At 39.8% G+C, this 20,653-nt stretch overlaps 1 protein-coding gene across 6 annotated transcripts in view; it reads left to right on the top strand.

The window, feature by feature from the left end:
• The window catches only part of UBE3D (ubiquitin protein ligase E3D), a 241,686-nt gene that overhangs the window by 169,416 nt on the left and 51,617 nt on the right, over window positions 1–20,653 (top strand). For 3 of the 6 annotated variants that reach the window (XM_042939253.1, XM_042939255.1, XM_042939249.1), the window contains exon 11: window positions 8,686–8,926. The exons of 1 other annotated variant lie outside the window; for it this stretch is intronic. In XM_042939253.1, the coding sequence (XP_042795187.1) occupies window positions 8,686–8,791 (106 nt within the window). In that variant the 3' untranslated portion in view covers window positions 8,792–8,926. Of the gene's footprint in view, window positions 1–1,085; window positions 1,189–8,685; window positions 8,927–20,653 lie in introns of those variants that run through there. 2 more of the 6 variants (XM_042939257.1, XM_042939254.1) reach the window with 1 other exon arrangement.

Below are 20,653 nucleotides of genomic sequence, written 5' to 3'. Positions count from 1 at the left end.
TGCTCTAAAACAAAAGAAAGATACTGTAATAAGTAGAAACCCAAAGAATGACATTGAGCTACTGTTTCAGTTAACTTAAAAAAATTGTTAAAATCATACTTTGAAGCAGATTGGCCCATCTGAACTCTTATCTTAATTTCACAGAGAACAATGTTTCTTCCAATTTGGCATCAGGGCTGTGCAAAGTAGCATTTCTGCTGCTCCCAGGCAAGTTACATTTGCCAAAACAAAGCGTGGGTGGAAGGTAGCAGGAAAGAACTGACTGGTAACACTTTTCACCTGGGAAAAGGCTGCCAAAAAGGAATCAAAATAGAAGCACTGAGGAGAAGGTGCTCAACTGTCCATGGGAAGAAAAAAAAAAAAAAAAGATAGCAAACATGAGACATGTCCAGATTTGTTTGGGCTTCCCAGGTTCTTGTTCTTCTGCTTTCAATACTGGATAAAGCCTGTATGTTGGCAAATGATTTCCTATATGATCCTTCTATAAAAAAATATTAGGAAACCTCACAGAACCAGAGTATTTTCTATAATGGAATAAATTCTGGATTTCCCCTTCTGAGCCAGCCAAGAGTTTGTGTCATCAGAACAGTGAATGTGCAAACCCTTCCAATCATGTGGATAATTCCAAATTCTAACCCTGGCTCCAAGAGTCAAGAATAAGTAGGATTTCAGGATCTTGAGTAGGGAGCAGGTGAAATGTAGGAATGAATTCCATTGGTGAATGGGTTGGGGTCAGGGTGGGAGGGCATTCTAAGCTGTAAATAGCAGCAGTGACTGGAGGTAGGAAAGTTCAGGGTATGCTTGGGGAATGGTAAGTCATCAGGTTTAATAACAGGCAACATTTTTAGGTACTTATTACAATATGCCAGATACTAACTCAGTTGTGGAAACAACATTATGCAAAAATACTTTGGTTATCACCATTTCATAGGTGAGGAAACCAAGGACTTAGTGATCTCAGCTGAGCTCATACAGCCTGAGAGTGGCAAAGCTAGTATTTGGCTTTAAGAAGTCAGTTGGGTCCAGAACATGAGCTCCTAACTGTGCTCCTGACAGTGGTATCTGTAACCTTTCAACTTTAACAGAGAAGAGAGCCTTTTTCAGAAGAGGAGAAAGCAGTAGAGAAGTGCCAGATAATCTGGAAGTTGTAGAGCACTCACCGTCTTTTTCTGATAGTTTGTTGGACATCTCCACATGAGTACAGTAGCCACCCTTTAAATCCAACTCACCTAAAGGCAGAGCTCATTTTCACCTCCATCTTCCTGGGCAACCCTCCCCTGGTGGTTGGCAGTATCAGGGTTACAGCATCATCATCAGGAACTCATGCAGCCAGGCAGGAGCCTTTGCAGTCAAGGTGTACCCCTTCCCCCCAATCCCTCTCCCCCATGAATCTCTCCTTCCACCCTCCAGTTCCAGTCCAACTACTCTTTTTCCCACCTTGCTAGCCTCACCAGAACTAGTACAAATGCTAACTAACAAAAATTCCTTTTTTTCTATCTTCTCCTGGCCCCCAATCCATTTTACAGAGACCAATTAGAACATTTTCAGAAACCGGTGCTCCAATCATATCACTCTCCTCAAAATTCATGGCTTTCTGTGGAAATGCCTGAAGAATTCTTTTAATTCTTAATTCTTTTAATTTTTGAGAGAGGGAGTGCAAATGGGGGAGAGGGGCTGAGGGAGAGAGAGAGAGAGAGAGAGAGAGAGAGAGAGAGAGAGAGAGAGAGAATCGCAAGCAGGATCCATGCTCAGTGCAGAGCCTGGTGTGGGGCTCAATCCCATGACCCTGGGATCTTGACCTGTGCCCAAATCAAGAGTCGGGTGTTCAACCAACTGAGCCACCAAGTGCCTTTGCCTGCAGAATTCTGTCCTAGACTCCTCAGCCTGGCTTTCAAGGCCCTCCATGATTAGGTCCCAACATACCTTTCCAGCCCTACCTTCTCTAAGACTCCTTACTGATATTAACTTTCTGAGATCACTGACCAGGCCCATGGCCTGCCTTCCACTTTCTATCTTCTACTCCACTCCTTGTTAATGGAGTGCCTCTTGCCTGAAACACCCCATTCCACTTCTTAAAACCTTTCCTCATTCTCCCAAGTCAAATTAGTTACTCTGCATACAAGCTCCCCCATAGCAATTTGCTTACACTTCACACTTCAGATTCTTCCATTCCCTAAATTATGGCATAGCCTTTTGGGTTTAAGACTTTCTCCTCAGTTACATTATAAGCCCTCTGGGATGATAAGCATTGTCTTACTCATCAGTGTGATTTTATTCCTTAGTAGTAAGTTCACTGAAATGAAGACATACTCATGTGGTTCTGAGCAGAGTCACTCAATATCAAGAGTCTGACATTTAACTGAGCCACACAGGTGCCCCTTGGTATATTCTTCTTTTTTTAATTTTTTTAATGTTTATTTTGTAAAAAAATTTTAATGTTTATTTTTGAGAGAGAGAGAGAGCACGCAAGATGGGGGTTGGGGGGGCAGAGAGAGAGGAAGACACAGAATCCAAAGCAGGGTCCAGGCTCTGAGCTGTCAGCACAGAGCCCAATGTGGGGCTCAAACCACGAACCATGAGAACATGACCTGAGCTGAAGTCAGATGCCTAACCAACTGAGCCACCCAGGCTCCCCAATGTGTTTATTTATTTTTGAGAGAGAGAGAGAGACAGAGTGTGAGCAGGGGAGGGACAGAGAGAGAGAGGGAGACACATAATCTGAAGCAGGCTCCAGGCTCTGAGCTGTCAGCACAGAACCTGCTGTGGGGCTCGAACTCATGGACCACGAGATCATGACCTGAGCTGAAGTCGGATGCTTAACCAACTAAGCCACCCAGGCACCCCAGTATATTCTTAATATGGAATATCTTTCCAGAAAAAAGGGAGATCCCAAATCATTCTCTACTTGGTATAGGGCAAATGTGACAGGCAGACCACGACCCCACACAGAAATAAAATCCATAGGTATTATAACCTACATACACACACAATGTAAAATATGTATGTATGTGTGTGTGTGTGTGTGTGTGTGTGTGTGTGTGTGTATTCCACTGATTGAAATGCAGACAAGAAATGCAAGAAAGTGATATTATAACCCATTTCAATATATAAATGCTCAGTTTAGAACTACAGTGGGGGCCCTGAGTATAAGAGCTGCACATGCAGCCTCATGCAGGTGGGTGGTCCTAGTGACTCAAACATATAAGTGGCATTGCTGAGAAAGTGCCAAACCAGACAATGTACAATCTTCCCTTAATTTACCTAGTAGTTATAAATTTGGAAAATTCCATGCATATTAAAGTCATGCAAAAACATAAATTGTTTTTATGTATGAAATTGAGTTAGATTCTAGGCTCAGACAGTTAATAAACACACGTCTGATCAAACACCCAAAAGTTGTGCAGGATGCAGAACAATTCTTTTTTGGGCAGTTCTGTCATGGAGTATTTAAATCTCTGGCTCCCCCCACATGCCAGTTGCACTCCCCAATGTTAGGACAACCAAAAGTAGCCCTAACAATTTCCCAGAATGACTCCTGGTAGGCAAAATTTCCCCAGTAAGAATCCCTGAACTAGGTCACTTGGTTTATGAAGGAGTAGACTCAAAGAAGATAAGTGAATCACCAAAGTTGACTAAGTATAACCCATGTCTCTTAATTACTAATCCAGTGCTAATTTCTTAGGTATATTTATACAAATATAGGCATACATATATATATTACATTTATGTATATTCACACACATGATGGTATTTGCTTTGTCGAAAACCATCCAGTCAGGGTTTGACTAAACCCACGTCATAAAAGATGGTTCTGATATTTTGATTAAAATTAGTTCAGTCATGCTGCTTAACTAAAGTAAATAGTTCTGTCTGTAAACATGGACTAAGGGCAGGATAGTGTTACATTTCCTGGTTATTACAGACTCTTCCATTTCTAATCATATGGCTGGCTAGATAATAAGACCATCTTTCCACTGAAAGCAGCAACTTTCCATTGAAAGTAACTGCAGAGTTGGGGAAGTCCCCAAGACCATCCTTCTGATACTAATTTCAAGTTTGGGGCTCCCCAAGATACCCATAGGTTTGATAATTTGTTACAAGTACTTACAAGATTCACTGAAAGCCATTATATCCATGGTTATAGTTTATTAATAAAAAGATACAGATTGAAATCTACCAAGGGCAGAGAAGAGAAGAGTCTAGGAAAGTTTCATATATGAAGCTTCCTTACTCTCTCCAAGTTTAGTCATGGATAGAGCAAACTTCTCCCAGAATGATGTGTGACAATATGCATGGAGTATTGCCAAAAAGGGAAGCTCACCTGAGCCTTGTGGGGCAGAGTTTTTATTGGGGCTCAGTTTCTTACACATGGTCGATAGCCTGTGTGGCTCACCCCTCCAGAGCTAACACTGAGTAACTCAGGGTCCCCACCTAAATCACATCGTTAGACTACTGATGTGACCCAAGACCCTTAGGTAAACCAAGGCATTCTTATCAGGCCGTACATTCCAAGGGCTTAGAGATCACCACCCCAGAGCCAAGAGCAAAGGCCAGACCTTTCTTTGACTAAGGTTAATTCTTTACTATACAACAAACTAAGATGCTACAAAATAGTTAAAAGCCTTCTTTTTAATCACATCAAAGCACTGACAACAGAATTATTACGCCAAAATTAAGTGAAGGTTGGACCCAGAGAGGCAAGCTATCTTTGAAGCCATGCCTGCCTTGAGGACAATTGTATGTCCGGTTCATTTGTCAAGCTGACCTTAACAGTGTGGGGAACCGGACAAAGCCCAAGATGAGAACTGGAAACAGCAGACCCTTCTGCCCATCATCCTGGAAACTTGAAGTGAAAGGGTAAATCAGAAATATTCACCTCACACCCTCGTCTGAGAGAATGCAAAGATGTTTACCTTGGCACCAAGCAGTGATGGAAGGAGGGAAACGCGAGATGCAACTGCACATTAATGCCAACCAAGATTTGCAGGCTGAATGCCCGGATTTGCAGTCCAGTGAAACCCAGGCTGTGAATTTTGTTTAAGGTAGCCTTAAGTCAGTAGTGTGTGCAAACATTTGGAAGAAGTAAATTCCAATCCCCTCTGGAGGAATGCACCTTTATCATAGACCTCAAAGAATTCTCACAAATGGTTTTCTGAAGGAAATGAGCATCTTATAGTAAAAGCTGTCTAATCACATAAGGAAATGATACACAAGAATAGGAACCAGACCCAGACCCACAAATAAATACTTCAGACAATAGAAATATCAGTTGTTTTAGATAAAACAACATTCTTCCCTTGCTTAAGGAAATCTAAAACCCCAGTTACTACAAAGAATATTAGGAAAGCTTAGAAAAGCATATTGACACCTTAGAATATTCCAAGACTTGAGCCTCTTCACATAATACTCGCATGCACATAGACAATAAAGAGAAATCATTGATCTTCTGGAAATGTTTATAGAGCTATGGTGAGTTAAGTTGGCTATAGTCAAAAGTACATTCTGACTTTGACCATTCAAACAAAAAAAGTAGAAATTTTATGATTTATATTACTCAGTGCTAGTTTTTGAAAATCTAAATACAGTTGTGCCTCACTTTAATCTGCCTTATTTTAAACTTAAAATAAATTGGGTCTACCATTTATTAGCTATTTGGCCTTGGGAAAATTATTTGATATCTTTAAGTCTAAGTTTTCTGGGTAATGAGGATAATAATAGCAGCTGTTAGTAAAATGAGGGTGAGAATTGTATTGACTTCCCAAGGAGCAAAAGGCACAATGAATGTAAGGTGCTTAGCACACCTGGCGTGTGGTCATTGATCAGTACAGACTGGCTTCTTTTTAAATAGGAAAATGCAATGTTCATTTATTATTATGTTTTTATAAGTTTATTTCTTAGTTTTGAGAAAGAGAGAGAGAGAGCACAAGCAGGGGCGGGGCAGAGAGGAAAGGCAGAATCCCAAGCAGGCTCTGAGCCATCCATGCAGAGCCTGATGTGGGGCTCGAACTCGCAAACTGTGAGATCGTGACCTGAGCTGAGAGCAAGAGTTGGCTGTTTTACAGACTGCTTAATTGACTGAGCCACCCAGGCGCCCCGGAAAATGCAGTGTTTAAAAAAAGGATAAATTATGGGTCAACCAGTCACTTGACAAGAGTGTACAATAGGGTGTTCCTTTAAACAGTCTACCTAAGACACACTGATTAAAATATTCCTCTACTCCTAAGGAGATTTGTCTGCCACAGGACAGGGAGGACAGGAACAGAGAGGAGAGCAGCAAAGACCACTGTTTACAAGTCTTTACCTTGTCGGGACATTGTAGTCAGCCAGCTCCAGCCCTGCTCCTTTTCACCTCTCCCTTCCCTCTGATTCCGGTGTCTTTCTACTCAGTGAACACTGAAAACAGTCAGATACATCTTCAGCAAAATAGCACTTTGGACACATGAAAACTGTTGTATTATTTTTCTCTGTTGTTTAAGTTGAATAAATCAACTCATGTAAACCATGCATTTGGTCAGGGTTTTCCAAAACTGTAATCATCACTATTTTAGAACCCATGCATGTTTAATTATATCTCACTTAAGTGTGGAGCCTGAGGAAGACATTTCATGGAGTGATGGCCTGACTAATGAACTATTCTGATTCATTTAGAAGATTAATTTCCTGTTCCTACTTATGTTTTCTAGTACAGTCTCATGCCTGCCTTCATGCTTCCAGGGGTTGAAAGAAAGAATTTGCCTGTAGGCTAAGTCCACCTACTGCCTGTTTTTGTAAATAAAGTTTTATTAGAACCTAGCCACAAATAAGTATTCATTTTAAGTTTCGTTGAAGGCTTGCTGTCTTGGTATAATCGGACGGTTGTGTACTTGTGACAAAGACCTTGTGGCCCATAAAAGCCTATGTGATTTACTGTCTGGCCATTTACAGGAAAAGTTTGCTAACCCCCTGCTTTAAAATGTTATTATGCAGGGGCACCTAGGTGGCTCAGTCAGTTAAGCATCTGGCTCTTGATTTCAGCTCAGGTCATGATTTCACAGTTGTGGGATCCAGCTCTGAGTCAGCCTCCATGCTGATCATGAAGTCTACTTGAGAGTCTCTCTATCTCTCCCTCTGGCCCTCCTCCACTTGCTGTCTGTCTGTCTGTCTTTCTTTCCCTAAAAAACTAGTAAAAAACTGTTATTATGCTGCTGATCATGTTTACCTGGATGTCTTCTCTCCCACCTCTTGTCTGTCTGCCCTCTCTCTCTTGTTCACTGTGCTAAAGCCACACTGGTCTTCCAGTTCCTAGGAAAGGTCAGCACCAAGACCTTTCCTGCTGAGGGAATTGCTACAGGATATTGGCTTGGCCTGGACCAGTTTTCCTTTCAGAGCTGACCGCATCTCATCTTTCATGTTCTGGCTCATGTTCCCTCCTCAGAGAAACTTCCCTAACCAGCCGCTCTACCTAAATAGTCCTTCCTCACACACCAAGCTGTTCTTTTTCATATCACTCTGCTCTTTGCCTTCAAAGCACTGACCATGATTGGAAATTACATGTTTGTTTGTTTATTTACTTGTTTAAGGCCTCTATTCTCTCTTGTCTGTGAACTCCATGAGTGAGGGACAATGTCTGGTTTGCTTACTACTCTATCCCCAGAGCCTAGCACATAGTATATGTTTAATAGTTAATTGCTTAAATAAATTAATAAATGGCAAACTTGTATGTACATTGACCCTTTTATCTTGCAGTTCGGATTTTCTCCTTCAGTAGTGTACCTTGCTCAGATAATATTTGTTATATTTTCTCTTCTTCACTCCAAATTATCAAAGTCATACTACACTTAAAATTTTCTCTCCCCTTGGGGGTAATATCTCGTATAGCTTGATGCCATCTGCAGACTTAATGAAAACTATTTGGTTATTTATGTGGTTAGGAGCAGAATGATGAAGACAGACTGTACTGACTCCTTCACTGCCTTTGGGTCATTTCAGTAATAGGAACACTGAGTCTTTACAGAGAATGTATCAGCTGGTTCCTGAAATGAGAGGCTGGAAATAGTATATTGGAATGTTAATGAATATCTTGTAAATTGCATAATGTTTGTTTCTGGAATATTTGTGTGTTGATGCCAGTATGCATTTTGATTTCTAGAAAAGTCTTGCCATAAGCCAAAATTGATTACACTTATATTCTCTAATTATAAAAATTTTCCTTTAAAAACTGTCTGCAGTAAATGCCTCTTCAGAGCAAAATGAGATGCAGCAGAGTAAATGAAAATCCTTATGCAACGTACCAATTATGGCTCTGATTAAACTGTGTTTCTGTTTCGCAGTGATGGCCTTACCGAAATGAAAGCTTTGCTGTTGCTGGCTCTACTGTACACATCTCTTAACCTACCACTCCGTCAGTCCAGCCTTTGGCTAAAATCCAATAGCTCCTTAGCAAATCAAGGGCACTTTCCAGAGTGGGAGAGAATATAGAGCCTGTAGGTAGGGCCAGTAGTTCTCAGAAGGTAGATCACCCCTGGATTTACCCTGGGTTTACTTGAGAGCACACTTTGGGAACCCCTGGTCTAGAAGAGCAAAAAAATCGCTTTAATTCATCAAACAGTATGTGAGTGTTTAAAACAGATGTGTCTACTGGGTATTCATCCAAAGCTAATCCTAATGGTGGATTTTTTTGAAATTTTTTTTTTTTTTTTTTTACAGCTTTACACTACTCAGTATGAGGAAAGGTCGGTGGTATCTGGCACCAGATACAGAAAGTCATTTGATACATCTCTTTCCAACTCTGTGTTCAGTGACATCATCTTGATGGCTTGAAATCATCCACGGTAGCAGAATTTAGAGCATGGAATTCAGACAAACGCTACAAATCAGGGCTCTTTTTGAAACTCCCATCCACAGCATGGATTGTTAAGTGTATATCCATGCAGCACTGGGAAGAACTGTAAGTAATGAGCCTACAAGGTAAAATCTGACATTTCCTTGCAGGAGCATGGATGTGAATTGGAGGGGTGTGGGGAATGAAATTAGTAAATATATCTTTTTGGCAAGGAAATGTCAAAGGAAATGGTGAGGTTAAAATGTTCTTCAGCAGCTTTTTAAGAAAGTTGACAGGGCAGGGAGAAGAGAGTATAGTATAGAATTTCAGTGGTGGGCTTTGGAATCAGATACACCTGGGACAGAATCTGGCACTCTCACTTATTGGACGTGTGATCTTGGGAAGGGGTCTCACCGCCACAGATTTTAATTTCCTTATTTGTAAAATAGAAATAATGTGTTCTTACGAGGCTCACATGAGAAAAGTAATTTAAAATCTGGCACAATATCAGACACATAGTAAATTGTTACTTTCCCTCAGGAAAGGTTAATTATTACTACTACTACTACGATTATTATTGGTGTTATTGGTATTAAGTATGTAAACAAATATTTACTGAGTACCTTTTATCACACCCAACACTCTGCTGACACCATTAATAAGTTGTGTAAACTCAAGGAGTTTACAGTGTAATGGTGCTATCACATTTTCTAACCAGATTGCAAGAGGGAGAATTGAAAGGTATTTATTTAAGTATGTATGCTAATACTTTGGAGCATAAACATTTACCAAAAAGGAAGTAGACCAAAAGAATTAATAGGATTATGAACTAAAAAGAACTGTAGTTATGAAATATAACATAAAGTGATTGCTCTTTCTTATCACGCTTTGGCAATAACTGAAATAATTTCTTAGGCACTAGAATACTTTGCAAATACATAGAGGATAAAAATCCTCTTGTTTAAACAAGGGAAAATGTTAATATATGATTTAAAATGATTAAAAGTGAGAACTTCTTGTTTCTTTTCAAGATAATATAGAATCTTGTTATGTAACACAATGTGAGCTGGAGTATTAATTGCACGCCAAGTTAAAACACTATTTAAGGTATAGTTCTTTTATTTTTTATTTTTTAAACGTTTATTTATTTTTGAGAGGGAGAGAGAGACTGAACACCAGTGGGGAAGGGGCACAGAGAGAGGGAGACACAGAATCCCAAGCAGGCTCCATGCCATTGCCATCAGCACAGAGCCCCACGTGGGGCTTGAATCCATGAACCACGAGATCATGACCTAAGCTGAAGTCAGATGCTTAACCAACTGAGCCACCCAGTGCCCCTCGTTAAAGTATAATTCTGTAACAAGGGGACTATTTGTATGGTTTTCCATTCTTTCGATCAGTGTATTGACTGAAATATTTATGTACCTATTATTGACAATAGTTAGAGGGGTCCTTTAACATATAATTTCACGAAGATATAAAGATAATTCATTCAGAATGTCTGAGTCCACCTTCTATAAAGAGGATGCCATTATTTTATTATATATTTTTTAAAGGTTAAATATATACATTGATGATACATACTGAGTGGGGTTCAGATGTCAAAAATCATGTTCTTTTTCATTAAATATTAGATTATCATTCTTATATGGGTATTCAAGAGAGGAGTCTGTTTTGGATTGCTCCCCTCCTGTATTGTCCAAATCCTTCTTATGTCCTATGTCTGCTTCTTATCTCACATGATTCTGGACCAAGAGTATAAGCTTTTTGTTAAGGCCACCTGGATTCTGTCACACATATACTGTGTGATTTGGGACAATTTGTTTAACCTTTTTGAACGTCTTTCCCCCCTCTGTGAGATTGCTTAAATAATAGTTCAGTTTCACAGAGTTGGCGTGAAAATTAATTAAGATAATGCTATAAAATACTTTGCATTCTGCCCAACACATGGTAAACACTCAGTATATAGTGATGAGGTTTGTTTTTTCTCTCCTTTCAGGGTTCTTATTATTAGTTGCAAATTGCCTCCAGTCAATGAATATGCAAATATAACTGTTCACTTTAAGTGCAGTCTTTATAGAAGTTTTTCCTTCACTCTGCTCTATAAAATGCCAGCTGCCTGCCTTACTGAAAAACTGTAACTTAAAAATTGCCTCTTGCCATTGTTAGACCCTGTTGTAGCTCCCTCTCTAACCCTGCAAATTCTTCTTTAGTTGGGTGCTTTCTCCAGTCCTGGGTCCTCAATTTTGATGGCTGGGGTTTCTTGCTAAGGGACTTTTCCTCCTTTGGCCTTAGATTAAGAATGGATGTCCACTGCATAGGTTCTAAGACTCTCTGAATCACAGCATTAAATATCCCCACTGTGTTCCAGAAGCACTTGGAAGAAGAAATAAATCAGAAGACTTTAAAAATTACAATGTATATTCTCAGCTGCAGAAGCTTTTATAGAGATGGGAGGCAGAGTGGATGGAGATGATGAAATTTAAGTCATATGGCAAAAATTAAAGGAGAAGTGAAAAGTTTGGGTATAGTCAGGAAGAGGAGAAGAAAAAGTTCAGGCGACAATGAAAATTTCAATCCCAGAGTATGTGAAGGGCAGAGAAAAGAGAAGAATGATTTAAAGAAGAAAAGAAGGAAAATGAAGATGGTGCCAGGAAGGGTTTCAGGAGGAGGGAGTACAGAGGATATGGCTCCACCCATTAAAAGGCTCCAGGGAAACAAAGCAGTGAGCTGTTGATGTCAGCTCAACTGAATCGCAGATAGGATGGGTTCTTGTGAGGGGTATAATTTTTGAAGCTATATATACGCTTTCTCCTTTGCATTTCCCCTACAATATTCTGGAGATCATTCTTTGCCTTGGAGAGGCTGAAGACCATTATAATAGGAACACAAAGGGGGAGGAGGGATGTAGGATATATTGAGTTTCAGTGGGGATGGGGCTATTGGAGGTGGGGTTGGAGTCAGGGAGAACAAGATAAAAAGAAAAGCAAAAAAGTAAAGCGAGAAGGTTTTAAATTAGCTTCTGAAATCTGAATTAGAATTTTGCAAGAGGGCACATTTAAAAGCGAGGCTTTTTAAGACAGGAATTTTCTGATTCTTTTAATGATTGTTAATTGTATTAAGGCCTAGTAGACTTGACCACAGAGGTACATTTGATGGAAGTCCCTGCAGACAGAAGGAAGGGTCTGAGTTGGGTTCCTGTGAGAAATCCTGGCACCTTGTATGACCTGGAGGAGGCGGGGAAGTTTTTGCTGGCTCCTGAGGAGGGACACCAGGGATATGGTGCTGCCCCTGGAGTGGGAGGAACTGGCCTTGTGGCTGAAAACTTTGGGGGACAGTCTGGGCCAGGGATTGGATGGACATTGTAAATGCACCTCTGATGCTGTATGGGTTAATGTGAACCAGGCTGAAAGGGAACAGCCGTAAATGCACCAGACTCCATCATTGCCACAAAACCTATGAGGACAGCAACACAAACCTTTGGCTGCTTTCTAAGTGGCATTTAGAAGAATGATGGAAAGGCCCACGATAATAGAGCAAACTTCTTCATAATGATATTTTTTGAGCTGATGGGTACTCGTTTACCTAAAAGAAGTTTTCTAGATTTTTACATAGCTTGTGCTTCAAACATAAATGTCTGAAAATACAAAGGACGTAATGCATGAGATCCAGCCGGTGCAGTGGGAAAAAGAAGTTACCTTAGGAGAAATTCCAGAGTATATCATAAGAGTAAAGCATGTAGTTTATATATAACACGTGAGAGTTTTGACTCTTCAAAAGGTGCCACATTTTTCTCTTTATAACTGGACAAAGATTTAGTTGCCAGATCACCCAGACATGCAGGTGTATGAAAGCCATAGATCCTCATCCCAACCCCACCCTACCCCAAGCTGCATCTGTGATGAGAAAGTTGCTGGGAATAAAGTGTAAGTGATGAGAGAGAACCATTAAGCAGGGCCAGCCATGAGATATTTCCTGTGTACTCTTCCATAAAAATGTTAACATCATATGTGAAGGTGAAGAAAGATGAAGAAGAAAAGAAGAAACAACTTGAAGTTGGAATAAGTCATAGCTTATTCAGACATTCTCATGTGTTAAAGACAGAGAAGGGTTGACTTAACAGCCATCCTGCTCAACAAGTATTGTTTGCTAGTGAAAAATGAGCATTGGTGGAGGAAAGATTCATTCACCCATCGGGTTTGACAGGGCTCTCCTTTCAGGGGCACAAAAGCACTGGGGCTTTGACTGATCCATCTGCTGAAACTGCCCAAAAAAGGAAAGACAAGGAGAAAAAGCACAAGTGTAGAACTACAGCAGTCTCATTTGTGAATCAGTTGACCACCCCCTCCCCCCTAGGCAGAGATGGGCACCTTGCTGTTTCTGGTCACTGCAGGGCTGTAGGAATTTGATAATCATTAGCTGTTTCCTGTTCACTGGACTGGATGCAAAACAGATTCAGGAAAGGGTTAGCCACCCACCTAATCTAAGACTCTTGGGAGTTAACACTCATCCAGACAGTAACTTTCCATGAGGGCTGCTGACGTTTGTGTTTTTTTTGTTGTTGTTGTTTTTTGGTTTTTGGTTTGTTTTTTTTTTTTTGGTCATTTTGTTGTTGTTTGCTTCGTTTTTGTTTTTGCTTGGTTTTTTGCTAAGTAAATTATGTGGCTCGTGTTTGTAGGATTTGGTAGATACCCAAGTGTGACAGGTGCTTCTTTTGTGTTAAGCTAGGATAATTTGTTATATGAAGTGGCCCTGAATATAAAAATGGCCTCGGTTCAACTTTTAAATCAAATATTTACAATTTGAAGTAATTAGTTATTAGGACAATAACACCTGGTAGTTTTGCAGGCATATTTCAAGAACATTTATAGCCATGGCTCAATGACATTTACTGAACTCTGTTAGCCCAGTTGCAAATAGTTGCCTGCTCTCACTCTGCTGACTGAAAAACTAAGGCAGAAATGGTAAATTACCTGCTCTGGACTAGTGGCTTAGTGGCATGGGTAGGATTAGAGCACAGAGAAGCTGATCTGGTCCCAGGGATCTGGCCTTTGAGGCATAGCAGAAGCTGTGTTGCAAATGCCAATCCCTGTTTGCCATTATTGATACTGGGAGAAATCTGTGATTTTAAGGGTATGATGATGTTGCTTTCATAAATACTATTTACCAGGTTATTTATTCATGGGTTAGAGACTATTTGTGGGTCATAATTGTGAATGAAACCATTGGAGCTGATCTTGCTGTGATGATTCATATTACACTGATGCATGGGAAAAGAGAATCAATACAAGCAAACCTTATTAGTAGAAGAGGAAGCCAAAACTGAGCTGACAGTGCAGACAGCTTCTAGAAATTAGAGGATTTTCCAGTTCTTTACTGTAGGCCTGGCAGTCTATTAGGGAAGCCTGGGAGCAGAGACAGGGAAGGGCATAAAATAGAGCTGCCTGTAAACAGAGCTGATTTCTCCTTTGCAACAGGAATAACTGATGTTATTATGAGCTAGAGGACTTGAGAGAGAAGCTTGCATGTGGATAATCTGCATACTCAAATGCTTCACCATACATGCATTACATTGAAGACCTTTACTTTATTCTCTTATCCACCTATAGAGAAAACCTGAATGCATTATCAACTCAACGGTAATTTCATCTAACTGTAAAACATAAAGATATTTATTGGCAAAACACCTCACAGGGGTGTTTTGTAAGAAAAATGAAGGCCATCTGTGCTAGAGTCTCTAGGTAGTACTTTCTTCTTTTCTTTTGTTCTGCAGAATTGCACTGCTTTGTACTCTCTCACTTTCAGCAAGAAAGCAATTTTGTAAATGGTGCACTCAGATGCTCTGATGAAGTTATAACTGATAAAGGCACTGAGACAAAGACGCTGCAGTGAAAAATGGGGCACGTCAGAGAAAACTGATTCGTAATCATAAAATGCGGTCAAGGTGGCATAAAGTGGTATGTGTATCGCAGGCTGTCACTTGCCCACTTCCAGGTTTGTCCACAGCCTAAGGGAACTATGTCTTGTCAGAAATGCTTGTGGATGCTAATCTGTCAAAACTTGTTCAGTGTCAAATTGTATCAGAGGGTTCAGTCTCCTTTTGGACTTCAACAATCACTTACTAGTTCCATTATATCTCCTTTGGTCAAATGAACTTTCATTTTAAAACTGTCAGGGTTTTCTCTTATGTCTCTTTCCCCAGGGAACTGGGAAGGTAAGCTTCTTCTTAAAGCCACATGTACTCTTTACTTCTTTTTATAGTGATCTCATATATCTTTGATATAAAACTCTAGTCACTTACCAGAAAACATAAAATCCAGAACATTCCATTCCTTCTGTGGCCCTTTATCTAATAGTCATTCCAGGCCGGGCCAGTGATTTTCTCTTCAGTCATGGAAACGGACTACTTTACCTTTCCTACTGTGGATTCTTCACAAGTGCTGCTCTCCGGCCTGGGGTGCCTTTTGTCCCCCTCCTTCCTTGCATGCACGTTTCTCTTTCCCTTTCTCAGCAAATTAAACTCTCCCCTAAGATTCATTGTCCAACAGATCTTTCCAATTTCTTACTACTTGAGACTTTCTTTCCAGACAATATTTTATATTAAATAACAAGCAAATTGTCTCATGACAAAACATCTAGAAATTATGAATGAACTTTTTTTAAACCTCCCCTTTAAATGCATAAATGAGTTCGCAAAGCATAATCTTTAGCAAGTGAATGAAAAGCTATATCTGGCACTGTAGCACCTACTTCTATTGCTCTGTGTGCGTGTGTGTGTGTGTGTGTGTGTGTGTGTATGTGTGCGTGCATGCATGTGTGTGTGTGCATGCGTGTGTGTGTGTGTGTGTGTGTGTGTGTGTGTAGGAGGATGGGCGCCAGTAGTCATGATAACCTAGGGATCCAGGGATTGATTTATTTATTTATTTATTTATTTATTTATTTATTTATTTTATTTTTGGGACAGAGAGAGACAGAGCATGAACGGGGGAGGGGCAGAGAGAGAGGGATACACAGAATCGGAAACAGGCTCCAGGCTCCGAGCCATCAGCCCAGAGCCCGACGCGGGGCTCGAACTCACGGACCGCGAGATCGTGACCTGGCTGAAGTCAGACGCCTAACCGACTGTGCCACCCAGGCGCCCCAGGATCCAGGGATTTAGATTGTAACACCATAGAGGGATGGATGACAAGGCTTGGGACCTATAAGAGGAAGGAGCTGGAACTAAGACCTATGTCTAAAGGTGGGACTTGTGAAGGGCAAGATCCTCCATAAAAGTGACTAGAAAATAAATTTGCTCACCCACACAAAGAGACCATGTAAAAGCTGTAAAGCTAAGTCTGGCTTCAGGGGGACAAAATCTTCCCTAGAGAATTTCATAATCATAGGCATCTCATCTCATGGGTTTGTGATTCAAATATATACTATTCTGATGATTCATGAATTCACAAGCTGAGAATAAACATGAAAACTAGGTATAGGTCAGTGAAACCATGGGTAAAACACCCAGCCTAGGCCACATAATTTTCCCAGAGCAATAGACATGCTGAAGATGAGCTCACAATCTAAAATTACAAAATATTTAAGGAAATTATTTGCCCTGAACTAGAATCAGCAAAGACAGTACACAAACAGCAGGTTCATGACCTGAAGAAATTCAGATGTTACATTTATCTATTAGACTTTTAATGGGTATATTAAAATGATTAAAAGGAGTATAGAAAAACATGACATGGAGAGGCACCTGGGTGGGTCAGTTGGTTAAGCATCTGACTGGCTCAGGTCATGGTCTCACAGTTTGTGGGTTTGAGCCCCATGTCAGGCTCTGTGCTGACAGCTCAGAGCCCGGAGCCTGCTTCAGAGTGTGTCTCCCTCTCTCTCTGCCCCTTCTCTGCTCACACTCTGTCTGTCTGTCTCTCTCTCTCAAAAATAAACATTAAAAAAAAAAAGAAGGTGACATGGACAGTATCAAAGAAACAAACAGAATCTCTAGAACTTTAATAATTTAAATAAAAACTCAGTGATTATATTAGATAGAATATTAGACACTGTTGAATGTGAAATAATGAACTGGAAGATAGATGTGAAAAAACAATTTTGATGTAACTCAGATACAATTATAGATGATATGAGCTAGAGATAGACATAAACAATAGACTAATTGTTCTAAATATGTCTAGCACAAGTTCCAAAAGGAAGAAATAGTTTAGAATTACCCTTAAAAAAAAAGATCACATACATTTCTTCTTTGCTATTACCACACACCCATCCATTCATCCATCCACGTATTTGTTAGTCCTTCCTAATCCTTCCTTTCCATATATTCATTCAATAAACATTTATTCAAGTACATAATTTATCTTATGTATTGTGTTACATGCTATGTATCCACAAATAAAAGTCTAATCCCATACTTAAACTTCCAAAACAATGCTTAATGTTGTTCAGTCACCTTTTGGATTATCAGAAACTCTCAAAGGGGGGAATTAAAGTTTATTTAAGATTTCAATCAGATTATCATCTCAAATTCTGGAATACAAGTATAGTACAGCAAAGTTAACTATCTGAGGGAAAAGGAGAGAAAAGAGAAGGGCATTTTGTAGGTATATGAATAAATACATAAAACATCAAGAAAAAAATATACAACAGGCATGAGCCCTGGTTGATATGGCCTTCTGCAAATACCTCAGGTTGTTGGATTTCTCACTGAAACCTTCATTCCTGAGGAATCTGAGCTCTTGATGTCCAGTTTGTTTTTGATTGCAGGACTCTTCCATTAACCTTTACCTCTTGACTTAATAGAGGCATCTTGGGATGAACTAGGTTTTAGCCAGACTCCTTTATGCTCCCATTTTGCTGCAGCCACTCTATTTCCCCTAGGGATCCAGGACCAAACATTACTTTTTTGTTTTTTTGCTTTTATATTTGTTGTCCCCAGGAGGACCAAATGGGCAGATGACAGTTGCCACCTCTAATTTAGTGGAATTATTATTAAATCCTTTTATGGAAGCATTTCTCTTTGGATATTGGAAACTCCAAGTCAGCAGGGTAAAAAGTCATGGAGATTGGGAGAAAATATTTTGTGAATGAGTCATTGGGTAGAACTATAATAGGTGCCAACCCCACTCACTCCTTGGTCTTATGTCTTTATGTCTTCTAGTCATATATTGAATCCTCTTCAGAGCATTTATCATATCCTGTAGGATAGCATTTCACACTTGCAAAATGTTATGTACTGGTTTGACATGGTAACTGAGTATTTAATAGGCAATTCCTACTACATGTGGGTAATGGGAAAACAGATATGACCAGTGAATTTTTTTCATTGACTTATTTCTTTTTATAGTGAAAGGACTTTCTTGTCCAGAAGCAATATTGTGTAGCATTCCATGAAGATGAAAAAACCATAGAGTAAGTTTATGGTTAGTGTTACTTGAAAAGACCATCCAACATGGAAGGAATATCCAAATCTAGAATAAATGTTTGTTCCAGGGGATTTACCAGGATTCAGCTTCATCTGCCAAAAGATGGCTTCCTGGTCCAATTAGGTATTCTACCATATTGAAGGGTTCAGGCTCTGTAATTGTATTCTCTGTAGGGAAGCCATTAAAATTAGTGTCAGTGTGAGACACAGATATTCTCCTTGTTGCCAATCCTCCGATTCTGTTTCTTCTAAGGGCTTAAGAACACATTCAATCTAACCAATCAAGACTTTCTTTTGAACAATATGGACCAAAAAATGTACTTGAATCTGCCTCCTGGGAAGATTTCTCTCTCCATTTTACTTCTCTTCAGGGACACCCTGAAGTGGGCTCTATCATGGTGATATACCTTTGTCTATTGTCAGCCACAGATTTCTCTTCCACATCACCCAGTCATAGGGAACTTTTCATGAAGCAGTGTGAGGACATTAAGTAAGGTGAGGGAGAAATGGCAGCATGAGAGACATAACCCTACTATGTGTGGACAATGTTCTTTTTCAATTTTTGCCTTGAGGATTTTCCTAAAGCTGGTTGGTCTCTAATATACCAACTTCTCCTTGATGTTTGAATGCATTGCTTACAGCCAGTTTTATGGCTAGGTAGATCTGAAAACTCCAAGTTTATGATGGTCAACTGAGGTTTCTGATCAACAGATGTCTCATGGTTAGCAGGACTTGGTGGCAAGCAAACTGTTGTTTCCCACAAAAATAATAGTTACCTGTCAAAGAGGACGTGGCTTTCTTCCATATTCTTAGGAGTTTTTGCTGTGATTTTTCTACTGGGATTTTACACAGGCTTAATACTTTATCTTAATCTGCCCAAGATATTTAATCTGCCATACAATTGAATTGGCTGTCATGGGGATCGAAGAGCAAAGCTGTTTGCACTGTGGCTTGGAGAAGATGGGCCTTGTTTAAATTAGATAGAATTTCAGGTAGAGTCACCAAATAAATAAATTGCCTTATAAATATAGTATTTATAGTTTCCAAAATGCAAAGATCCTACCAAGAATTGTAGGTACAAGGTACTGCAACTTATTTTTAATTTGGAGGGAGAATATCCTGTGTTGTGCCAGTCTACTGGTCTGCCAAAAACTTCACTGGGCAATCAGATCCCTCTATGGAGAGAATACTTCCCATCTTCTGATGAATCTGTATTTAATGTGGGCCTCTAAGAAACCTGCTACTTTCTGCTCTTCAGGTCATATTGTTGTTATCCTCAATGTGGTAAACCGGTGAGATATGTTGTTGACTGGGAAATAGTCAAGTTCCCTGAGAACTAAGTTGTGTTATGAAACTGGGGAGTTGATATATCCTGAGGCAGGATAACAAAGATGTACTATTCTCTCTTGCAGGGGGATTTAATGGTTTCTGTTATTTTCTAACTGTTGAGATTGAAAAAATAGTCACTGGATCAATAGCCGGTTACTAGATGCCATTGGCTATACTAATTTAGTCCATTAAAAAGATTACATCTGGTACAGCAGCTTTTGTTGGCATCATCAACTAACTCAAATTATGAAAACTCATTATTACTTTCTGAGAATCAATGATATTTTACATTAGCTAAACTAAAGAATTAAACTGGGGACATTGGAATTACTACCCTGCATTTTCCAGCTTTCAATGGTAGCAGTAATCTCTGTTCTTCTCCTAGGGGCATGGTATTGCTCTTGATTTACTAATATGTACAAAAAGAGAGATACACAGGCTCCACATGAACCTATTTTTCTATAGCTCTTACTACATGAGTTGGAAATCTAATGTGAGTATTTTTCCAGCTAGTGAAATATATTCAAACATTATGTCCAGGACCTAGGGAAATAACCATGTAATGGGCTGAGGGTCATACATAGATAATTGTGAAGGAGACTTGCGGGTGAAAATTCTCTTCACAGCTTATAGCTCTGGGAATATAATGAATTTGTGTGCATGTGCATGTATCTTTTGAGGGAGGTGTCTTCTTATTGGGGGAAAAATCCAAATACTTCATGAGACATAACTTTCTGTATCTTGGTTAGAAGAATAAGAAAAATATCGGGGCACCTAGATGGCTCAGTCAGTTAAGCCTCCAACTCTTGTTTTCAGCTCAAGTCATGATTTTGCAGTTTCTTGAGTTCAAGCCCCACATTAGGCTCTGCACCTGCAGCATGAAGCCTGCTTGGGATTCTCTCTCTCCCTCTCTTCCCCCTCCCCCACTTGCTCTGTCTCTGTCTCTCTCAAGATAAATAAATAAACAAGAAAAAAAAGGAAAAATCTCAAAAAGGGAGTCAAGATGGCAGAGAAGTAGGGGGACCAGGATTTCTCTCATCTCCCAAACTCAGCTGTATTGAGGTCAAAACACTTGGAATACCCAGGAATAAAGTCTGCAGAGT

The sequence above is a fragment of the Panthera leo genome, chromosome B2 (genome assembly GCF_018350215.1).
Source record: "Panthera leo isolate Ple1 chromosome B2, P.leo_Ple1_pat1.1, whole genome shotgun sequence".
Lineage (NCBI taxonomy): Eukaryota > Metazoa > Chordata > Mammalia > Carnivora > Felidae > Panthera > Panthera leo.
The sequence above is the reverse complement of the archived record's forward strand: the minus strand, read 5'-3'. Positions and strand labels throughout refer to the sequence as shown.